Genomic DNA, 11590 nt, shown 5'->3' on the forward strand with positions numbered 1-11590 from the left:
CAGAGTATAATGCCACCACTATAAAGAATCAGAGGATAATACCACCACTATAATGAATCAGAGGTTAATACCACCACTATAATGATTCAGAGGTGTAATACCACCACTATAATGAATTCAGAGGTATAATACCACCACTATAATGAAATCAGAGGGTGTTAATACCACCACTATAATGATCAGAGTGTAATACCACCACTATAATGAATCAGAGGTATAATACACCACTATAATGAATCAGAGGTTAATACCACCACTATAATGATTCAGAGGTGTAATACCACCACTATAAATGAATCAGAGGTATAATACCACCACTATAATGAATCAGAGGTATAGATGACCACCACTATAAGTGAATCAGAGGTATAATACCACCACTTATAATGATTCAGAGTGTAATAACCACCACTATAAGAATCAGAGGTATAATCCACCACGTATAATGATTCAAGAGGTAATACCACCACTATAATGATTCAGAGGGTAATACCACCACTATAATGAATCAGAGGTATAATCCACCACTATAATGAATCAGAGGTATAATACCACCACTATAATGATTCAGAGGTGTGAATACCACCACTATAAAGAATCAGAGGTATAATCCACCACTATAATGATTCAGAGGTATAATACCACCACTATAATGATTCAGAGGTGTAATACCACCACTATAATGAATCAGAGGTGTAATACCACCACTATAATGAATCAGAGGTATAATACCACCACTATAATGAATCAGAGGTATAATACCACCACTATAATGATTCAGAGGTGTAATACCACCACTATAATGATTCAGAGGTGTAATACCACCACTATAATGAATCAGAGGTATAATACCACCACTATATTGAATCAGAGGGTGTAATACCACCACTATAATGAATCAGAGGTGTAATACCACCACTATAATGAATCAGAGGTATAATACCACCACTATAATTAATCAGAGGTATAATGCACACTATAATGAATCAGAGGTATAATGCCACCACTATAATGAATCAGAGGTATAATGCCACACTATAATGAATCAGAGGTGTAATACCACCACTATAATGAATCAGAGGTATAATACCACCACTATAATGATTCAGAGGTATAATACCACCACTATAATGATTCAGAGGTGTAATACCACCACTATAATGAATCAGAGGTGTAATACCACCACTATAATGAATCAGAGGTATAATACCACCACTATAATGATTCAGAGGATAATACCACCACTATAATGAATCAGAGGTGTAATACCACCACTATAATGATTCAGAGTATAATCCACCACTATATGATTCAGAGGTGTAATACCACCACTATAATGAATCAGAGTGTAAACACCACTATAATGAATTCAGAGGAGAGAGAGAGAGAGTGTGCTGTGCATTCGGAAAGTATTCAAACCCCTTGACTTTTTCTACATTTTATTATATTACAGCCTTGTTCTAAAGTGTATTAAATTGTAAAAAAAAACAACAATAATCACATTTAATTAAATAAATATAATAAAAAACTGAAATCACATTTACATAGTACAAGTATTCAGACCCTTTACTCAGTACTTTGTTGAAGCACCTTTGGCAGGGATTACAGCTTCAAGTCTTCTTGGGTATGACGCTACAAGCTTGGTACACCTGTATTTGGGAGGTTCTCCAATTCTTCTCTGCAGATCCTCTCAAGCTCTGTCAGGTTGGATGGGGAGCGTCGCTGCACAGCTATTTTCAAGTCTCTCCAGGGATGTTCGATTGGGTTCAAGTCCGGGCTCTGGCTGGGCCACTCAAGGTCATTCAGAGACTTGTCCCGAAGCCACTCCAGCGTTGTCTTGGCTGTGTGCTTAGGGTCGTTGTCCTGTTGGATGGTGAACCTTCGCCCCAGTCTGAGGTCCTGAGCGCTTTGGAGTAGGTTTTCATCAAGGTACTCTCTGTACTTTGCTCTGTTCATCTTTCCCTCAATCCTGACTAGTCTCCCAGTCCCTGCCACTGAAAAACACCCCCACAGCATGATGCTGCCACCACCATGCTTCACTTTAGGGATGGTGCCAGGTTTCCTCCAGACGTGATGCTTGTCATTCAGGCCAAATAGTTCAATCTTGGTTTCATCAGACCAGAGAATCTTGTTTCTTATAGTCTAAGAGTTCTTTAGGTGCCTTTTGGCAAACTCCAAGCGGGCTGTCATGTGCCTTTTACTAAGGAGTGGCTTCCGTCTGGCCACTCTTCCATAAATGCCTGTTTAGAATAAGGCTGTAACGTAACAAAATGTGGAAAAAGTCAAGTGGTCTGAATACTTTCCAAAAGCACTGTAAACTGTGGTCCGTCCGTCTGTCTATCTGCCTTGTGTTTACACTCTGTAATTATGTTTCGAATTAGCATGCGGGATGGCGATTGGCATCGCTGGGACCAGCGGTCCAGGGGCAGATAGCAGGGGGATGGGGGTGAGAGGTGGAGATATGGGGGTGAGAGGGAGTAGATAGGAGGCTGTAGAGACAGCTGAACAGACTCAGATAACACAACGGAGTGCCACTGAACCTTGAAAGGTGACCAGCTCTGAGAACCTCTTATCTCTGATTCGCTCTTCCCTTCTCTTTTTGCTGTTATTTTGTGTTTGTTTATTTTTTAGTCGATTGCAAAAATGGGACACGACATTACAGTACATGCGGTGTAAACAAGGTCATTCTCTCGTGCTTTCTCTCTCTCTCTCTCTACTTCACGGCTGATTCCTTTCTCTCCACACCCTCTGCTCTCTTTCACTCAGACAAAGTGAGTCAAATGCACAGTGCTCCTTACAAACTCAAGATCCTTCTACAATACTGAAGATAGACAAAAACAACCATTACTATACTCAATTAACCTTTAGAGGACATTCGTTTGAGTTCAAGAACAGTTTCCTGCATAACAGCAATTCCTCTTGAAGGGAATAACAACATTCCAATACTGAGTAAACAGTAGAAAGCGTTTGAGTTTTTTAGTGCAGTGCACATACATACATACATACATACATACATACATACATACATACATACATACATACATACATACATACATACATACATACATACATACATACATACATACATACATACATACATACATACATACATACATACATACAGGAACTAGTTCAAGTTGAAAACAGCAGAAGTAATGACACAGACAAATAAGAGGTCAAATGTTTTCTTTACCAGGAAGACAAATAATCAGTTTACCCCCTCTCCACTCTTCCTTCTTCCCTCTCCCCTCTCTCCTTTTCCCTCTCTTCTCTCTTCTCTCTCCTCTCCCATCTCTCCCTCCCTCCTCTCCTCTCCCATCTCTCCCTCCCTCCTCTCCTCTCCCATCTCTCCCTCTATCCTCTCTCATCTCTCCCTCTATCCTCTCTCTCCTACTCTCAGACACATCAAAGCTCCAGAACCCAAGACGTAAGCAGTCCGTCTCCAGAAGTCTCAAGCACCTCTTTAACTCCTCCAACAAGTTTGTCAAGACTCTCAAAAGGTGAGCAAGTAGTGTGTTTGTGTAAAATACACCCCTTGGATGTACATTATGGCCTGTTCCAAGTGGAGTGTATAACTGAGACGGACTGTTCCATTTTTCTGGTTCTGTAGGGGGGTTTACCTGGCGGCAGTGTTCTACCACAAAGACAGTCTACTGGTGACCACAGAGGACCAGATCCCTATAGTGGAGGTGGATGACTCTTACGGCAGCTCTCTCATGCAGGACTTTCTATGGTTCACTAAGGTATTGTGGGTAATGTAGTTCATTRCAAGGCAGCAGCCATATATAGAGAATATTTAGCACTAGTGCATCAGGCTGGATTCTGCGTTTCAACCAAATTACTGTACCTCAATATTTCTCTATAATTATGTTTATAATGCAGTTTCTCTCTCTGTTTCTCTCTCTCTCTCGACCTATCCCCCTCTCTCTTTCAAGTTGTCGTGTATGTGGGAGGATGTGCGGTGGCTGAGACAGAGTATGTCTGTCTCTATGTCCTCCTCCTCCACTCTACAGGCCAGACAGAAGATGTTGGCTGCCGCTGGGCAACTACAGGTACTCCCCTGCGTGTGTGTGTGTGTGTGTGGGGGGAGGGGGGGGTGTATGTGAGTCAGAGATTAGTAGATAGGCAGRCATACAGATATAAGGATTTATTGATTGATTGATTGATGTCATTCTCAGAGCTTGTTGGGGACACACAACCTGGGGCGTGTCCACTACGAGCCCATCAAGGATCGTCATGGCAATGTGTTGCTAGTGACGATCCGGGACATGGAGAGCCAGTACTCATTCTTCAGTGGGAAGTGGATGCAGGTGTCCAAGCTACAAAGCCAGAGGAAGAGTCTGTCCACACCTGAAGAACCCTACGCATTGGACATACTGCTAATTACCATACAGGTAGAACATACCTTTACTATAACCTTACCATAACCCTGCCATAACCCTGCCATAACCCTGCTATAACCCTACTATAACCTTACCATAACCTTATCATAAACCTACCATAAATCTACCATAACCCTACCATAACCTTACCATAACCATACCATAACCCTACCATAACCTCCCATAACCTTACCATAACCGTACCATAGCCTACCATACTGTTCATCACTATATAAGTACCACAAACAAACACGTACACACAATTCTAGTCCTGTTATGGATTGTAATAATACAACCAAAAAATATAGAATACTATCTTGAAATATATCTAATTGGAACACAAAAGCACTAATTCAACATGATGAAGATAAAAACTCAGTCAACAGAAGGCACAGTATGTGTGGATGGTGTGGTGTGCTGTGTGTTTTTTGGCATTGAGTGAGAAAGGAAATGGTTGCATATCCCAGAACCAATGTATTGCTGTGTCATGGATATATTGGAATTAGTGGATATCTGGAGACKTAAATACACTGACCTAGTGAGATATACATGGCGGAGGCTTAATCAAGCTAGTCGTCTTGATTACTTTCTTATGTCATTATCTCTGGCACTAAAAGTTTTAAAAAGTGTTGATAGGGGACAGAATGCGGTCGGATCATCACATAATTGGCATATATATTACTCTTACAGAATTTCCACGTGGGTGAGGTTATTGGAAATTTAATCAAAGCCTACTAGATGATAACTTGTTTATAACTAGGACAGAATGATTTATAGCTGACTTATTCAGACATAGCATAGGTACAGCAGATCCCCTTATTGTATGGGACACTTAAATGTGCCTTTAGAGGCAATGCAATTCAGTACTCATCTATAAAACATAAGCAATTTAGATCAAAAGAGTCCATATTAACAAAGGAAATTGAAGGACTAACAGTACACTTAGATAGCAATAAAAACTGTACCATAGAGCCTCAGAATAAGTCAGAGGAAAAAGAAAAGGAGGAACTTATTCAAGCAAGATCCAGTGTAATATAATAATAATAATAATAAAGCGAACTGGATGGAATATGGGGAAAAATGCACCACATTATTTTTCAATCTTCAACATAGAAACGCTACCAAAAAAAAGGTATTGAAACTTGTTACAAATGATGGAGTCACGCATGATTCCCCGAATGATATTTTGAAATAGGAAGTAAAGCCTCCTCCATCTCCACTAAACGAAGCTAATTGTATGGATTTTTTCCCTATTAATAATGTACAATTTACATCTGTACAGAAAGACTCATGTGAAGGCCAAATTACAGAGGAGGAACTTATTGATGCAATTAAAGCCTTTAAGGCTGGGAAAACTCTAGGGCTGGACGATATACCGGTGAAAGTATACCAAACTTTTTTTGATATACTCAGAGGACCATTAGCATGTTTTAACCACTCCTATATAAATGGTAGATTATCGGACACTCAACAACAAGGTCTGATTTGATTATTACTGAATCAGGATCCAAGTGATATATATAAAGATCCAGTCCATTAAAAGAATTGGAGGCCTCTTACACTTCAGTGTTGTGATGCAAAAATTCTAGCAAAATGCTTGGCGCATAGAATTAAAAAGGTATTGTCAGATATTATTCATCCTAATCAGACAGGTTTTTTACGTGGACGATACATCGGAGATAATATAAGACAAGTACTGGAAACAATAGAACTCTATGAAATATCTGGGAAACCAGACCTGGTATTCAAAGCTGATTTTGAAAAGGCTTTTGATAAAGTCCGTCTGGAGTTTATATATAAATGCCTACAATATTTCAATTTTGGAGAATCTCTTATATTATGTATTGTAACCCAAGGTGTAAAATAGTAAATCATGGATACATCTCAGAAAGTTTTAAACTGTCAAGGGGAGTAAAGCAAGGTTGTCCACTATCGCATATCTATTTATTATTGCCATTGAAATGTTAGCTGTTAAAATTCGATCCAACAATAATATTAAGGGATTAGAAATCCGTGGCTTAAAAACAAAGGTGTCATTGTACGCTGATGATTAATGTTTTCTTTTAAAACCACAATTAGAGTCTCTCCACGGCCTCATAGAGGATCTAGATACTTTTGCTATCCTCTCTGGATTAAAAACAAACTATGATAAGTGTACTATATTACGTATTGGATCACTAAAAAATTCAACTTTTACATAACCGTGAAGTTTACCAATAAAATGGTCTGACGGGGATGTGGACATACTCGGTATACAAATCCCAAAAGAAAGAAATGATCTCACTACAATACATTTTTATAGAAAGTTAGCAAAAATAGATAAGATCTTGCTACCATGGAAAGGAAAATACCTGTCTATTTGTGGAAAAATCACCCTGATTAACTCTTTAGTCATATCACAATTTACCTATTTGCTTATGGTTTTGCCTACACCCAGTGACCTGCTTTTTAAATTATATGAACAAAAAATATTCAATTTTATTTTAAATGGCAAGCCAGACAAAATTAAAAGGGCCTATTTATATAACAAATATGAATTCAGAGGGCAGAAATTATTAAAAATTAAAGCATTTAACCTCTCACTAAATGCATCAGTCATACAAAAGTTATACTTAAATCCAAAATGGTTCTCTTGTAAATTAGTAAGAATGTCTCACACCATGTTCAAGAATGGCCGTTTTCCTTTTATTCAGATTACAACTATTCACTTTCGGTTATTTGAAAATGAAATCATCTCCAAAATATTGTTATTTTTTAAACAAGCCTTAGAAAGTTGTTTACAATTTCAGTTTAATCAACCTGAAAAGACAGAACAAATAATACAACAAATATTGTGGTTAAACTCAAATATACTAATTGATTAAAAAAATGTATTTTTCGATAAAATGTTTAAATAGGTATAATTTTTGTAAATTATATCATAAATAGGACTGGTGGAGTTATGTCACACATGCAGCTAACACAGACATATGGAAATGTCTGCTCTACCCAAAATTACAATTGCAGCATTACCACAAAAATGGAAGAGGCAAGTAGTAAGGAACTTTTATGTCGGCCCTATATTAAAGAACATAAATGGTTAAAGAAAATTGTGATGAATAAAAACATATATATAGGGCTTTGGTGACAAAACGGATGGCACTGTAATAGACTGCATCCAATTTGCTGAGTAGAGTGTTGGAGGCTATTTTATGAATGACATCGCCGAAGTCAAGGATTGGTAGGATAGTCAGTTTAACGAGGGTATGTTTGGCAGCATGAGTGAAGGATGCTTTGTTGCGATATAGGAAGCCAATTCTAGATTTAATTTTGGATTGGAGATGCTTAATGTGAGTCTGGAAGGAGAGTTTACAGTCCAACCAGACACCTGGTTATTTGGAATTGTCCACATATTCTAAGTCAGAACCGTCTAGAGTAGTGATGCTGGACGGGCGGGCAGGTGCGGGCAGCTATTGGTTGAATAGCATGCATTTAGTTTTACTTGCATTTAAGAGCAGTTGGAGGCCACGGAAGGAGAGTTGTATGGCATTGAAGCTCGTCTGGAGGTTAGTTAACACAGTGTCCAAAGAGGGGCCAGAAGTATACAGAATGGTGTCATCTGCGTAGAGGTGGATCAGAGAATCACCAGCAGCAAGAGCGGCATCATTGATGTATACAGAGAAAAGAGAGACTGCCATAGAGACTGCCAGAGGTCCGGACAACAGGCCCCTCCGATTTGACACACCGAACTCTGTCTGAGAAGTAGTTGGTGAAGCAGGCGAGGCAGTCATTTGAGAAACCAAGGCTGTTGAGTCTGCCGATAAGAATGTGGTGATTGACAGTCAGAATTCTTGGCCAGGTCGATGAAGACGCCTGCACAGTATTGTCTTTTATCGATGGCTGTTATGATATCGTTTAGGACCTTGAGCGTGGCTGAGGTGCACCCATGACCAGCTCGGAAACCAGATTGCATTTTGGAGAAGGTACAGTGGGATGGTCGTTGATCTGTTTGTTAACTTGGCTTTCGAAGACCTTAGAAAGGCAGGGTAGGATAGATATAGGTCTGAGTGTCTCCCCCTTTGAAGAGTGGGATGAGCGCGGCAGCTTTCCAATCTTTAGGGATCTCAGACGATACGAAAGAGAGGTTGAACAGGCTCGTAATAGGGGTTGCAACAATTGCGGCGGATCATTTTAGAAAGAGAGGGTCCAGATTGTCTAGCCCAGCTGATTTGTAGAGGTCCAGATTTTGCAACTCTTTCACAACATCAGCTATCTGGATTTGTGTGAAGGATAAATGGGGGAGGTTTGGGCAAGTTGCTGTGGGGAGTACAGGGCTGTTGACCGGGGTAGGGGTAGCCAGGTGGAAAGCATAGCCAGCCATAGAAAAAATCTTATTGAAATTCTCAATTATCGTGGATTTATCGGTGGTGACAGTGTTTCCTAGCCTCAGTGCGGTAGGCAGCTGGGAGGAGGTGCTCTTATTCTCCATGGACTTTACAGTGTCCCAGCCTCCCCCTTTTCCTCAAAACATAACGATGGTCATTATGGCCAAACAGTTCTATTTTTGTTTCATCAGACCAGAGGACATTTCTCCAAAAAGTATGATCTTTATCCTCATGTGCAGTTGCAAACCAGTCTGGCTTTTTTTTGGCGGTTTTGGAGCAGTGGCTTCTTCCTTGCTGAGCGGCCTTTCAGGTTATGTCGATATAGGACTCGTTTTACTGTGAATATAGATACTTTTGTACCTGTTTCCTCCAGCATCTTCACAAGGTCCTTTGCTGTTGTTCTGGGATTGATCTGCACTTTTCGCACCAAAGTACGTTCATCTCTAGGAGACAGAACGCCTCTCCTTCCTGAGCGGTATGACTGCTGCGTGGTCCCATGGTGTTTATGCTTGCGTACTCTCATCCCTCCTGTTTGTACAGATGAACATGGTACCTTCAGGCATTTGGACATTGCTCCCAAGGATGAACCAGATTTGTGGAGGTCTACACGTTTTTGATTTATTTTGATTTTCCCATGATGTCAAGCAAAGAGGCAGTGAGTTTGAAGGTAGGCCTTGAAATACATCCACAGGTACACCTACAATTGACTCGAATGAGGTCAATTAGCCTATCAGAAGCTTTTAAAGCCATGACATCATTTTCTGGAATTTTCCAAGCTGTTTAAAGGCACAGTCAACGTAGTGTAYGTAAACTTCTGACCCACTGAAATTGTGAATTATAAGTGAAATAATCTGTCTGCAAACAATTGTTGGAAAACTTACTTGTGTCATGCACGAAGTAGATGTCCTACCCGACTTGCCAAAACTATAGTTTGTTAACAAGACATTTGTGGAGTGGTTGAAAAAAGAGTTTTAATGACTCCAACTTAAGTGTATGTAAACTTCCGACTTCAACTGTATATGGCATAACACTGCTATGTTATTTAACATATAATGACTCTGAAATGTTTCACTAAATAAACATGTGAMGACTGTTTTTGGACCACTCACATTTGACATTTCACATGTGAGCATGTGTTTTTGAAACACTTCTCGTGTAATTCACATATTCAAATGTGCAATTCCATGTGCTATCACGGTTCAGTGAAAACATGACCCCTCGTGGGATTTGAACTCACAACCTCTGGATCTGAGGTATGCTGTGGTGTTGCGCTGGCAGCTGTTTGTTCAGCTGCAATTGCTAATAACCCATCCATAACCACCCAACTAGGCCTATATGTGATAACGTGGAAATCTGAGGCCTGCACTGACGCTAACCCGCAAATATAGAAAGTGCCTCGTAGGCYACAGTCAGAGACTGCAGAACCATTTTTTTGACAAGGGGTGCAGGATTTTCTTGTTGTCTGATATAGATAAAGTTCTGCTTTTAATATCCGACATTTAGGTAAGCTATTTGTTTAACTTTTATATAATTAGAAACACGCAGCTTCTCTTCTGTCGTTATATGCTGCCCAGAATATTGTAATGAATTGATAGAATGAATGCTTCAGTCTAGCTGACATCGGTAAAGTTCTCTGTCRTCTTTGGTTCTTCACGGAGCAACAACGTTTAGGTACTGGCAGTGGCGACCCGTCATTCAGGCCAGGTATAGGCCAGGTATAACTAAGCTTGTGGGGACACACAATTCAGTCCCATTCAATACCCTATTTTCCCTAACCCCTAAACCTAACCCTAACTGAGTCTTAACTCTAACCCTAAAACTAACCCTAAATCTAATTCTAACCTTAACCCTAAACCCCCTAGAAATAGCATTTGACCTTGTAGGGACCAAATGTACCCAGTTGTTCACATTTGTGTTTGTTTACTATTTTTGTGGCCGTTACTGGTCCCAACAAGTATAGTTAAACACGTCCACACACACACATACATACACACACATTTCACCAACTGACCCTGTATTTTCCCTTTCCCTCTCACGCTCTCTTTCTCTCTCTGTCTGTCTCTCTGTCCCTCTGTCTCTGTCTCTCCATCTGTCTCTCATCCCTCCCTGCCTCCCTCTCTCTCCAGGACATCTCGGCCTACCAGAGGCGTAGCCAGCATCGCCTGACCCCAGGTCTGTACCTGGGTTACCTGAAGCTCAGCAGCTCTGTAGACCAGATCAGAGTGCTGGTGCCACAGAGGATGCCCAACATGCTGTGCCATGCGAGGGTACGAGACAACGCCAATGTCTCCAGGTGAGGACACACCACAGCAAGACCTTTAAGGTTTTCATTTTCAATACATTTGAACATAAAATGTCTAAAAACAAGTTTTCACTTTGTCATTATGGTGTATTGTTTGTAGATGGATTAAAAAAGAAATGGGTTTGATAATGCTGTATTGTGCTGTGTACCCGTAGGTCTGTTTTCGGTATGTCTGTCTGTCTGCCTGTCTGTATTGTAGGTGGTAGTAGGGTTGGCCTGTCTGTATTGTAGGTGGTAGTAGGGTTGGCCTGTCTGTATTGTAGGTGGTAGTAGGGTTGAGAGGAGAGAGAGAGAGAGAGAGAGAAATATGGAGGGGAGAGACAGAAAGAGAGCAAATACAGACAGAGAAGACTTTGACAATGAAAGTAATTTAACTTGCCATCTCAATAAAGTCAATATTGAATTGAATTGAAGACAGAGAGCGAAAGATAAGAGAGATGGAATGAGAAGAAAGTCTGTCCGACTGCAGTGTTTTTCTGGGTAAAAACTCTGTCCAACGTTTCCCTTTGTTCCTGACTTAAATAAAACTTTCCAATATAATC

General features: G+C 40.2%; 1 protein-coding gene across 1 annotated transcript in view; it reads left to right on the top strand.

The window, feature by feature from the left end:
- The first annotated feature begins 2389 nt into the window (after window positions 1–2389).
- LOC112075572 (ankyrin repeat and fibronectin type-III domain-containing protein 1-like) overlaps window positions 2390–11590 on the top strand; it is a 63552-nt gene continuing 54351 nt past the window's right edge. The window contains exons 1-6 of the mRNA XM_024142559.2: window positions 2390–2453; window positions 3401–3500; window positions 3611–3743; window positions 3936–4052; window positions 4179–4394; window positions 10873–11039. Of these exons, the coding sequence (XP_023998327.2) occupies window positions 2390–2453; window positions 3401–3500; window positions 3611–3743; window positions 3936–4052; window positions 4179–4394; window positions 10873–11039 (797 nt within the window). The remainder of the gene's footprint in view (window positions 2454–3400; window positions 3501–3610; window positions 3744–3935; window positions 4053–4178; window positions 4395–10872; window positions 11040–11590) is intronic.

This window comes from Salvelinus sp. IW2-2015, unplaced genomic scaffold (genome assembly GCF_002910315.2).
Source record: "Salvelinus sp. IW2-2015 unplaced genomic scaffold, ASM291031v2 Un_scaffold3241, whole genome shotgun sequence".
Taxonomy (NCBI): domain Eukaryota; kingdom Metazoa; phylum Chordata; class Actinopteri; order Salmoniformes; family Salmonidae; genus Salvelinus; species Salvelinus sp. IW2-2015.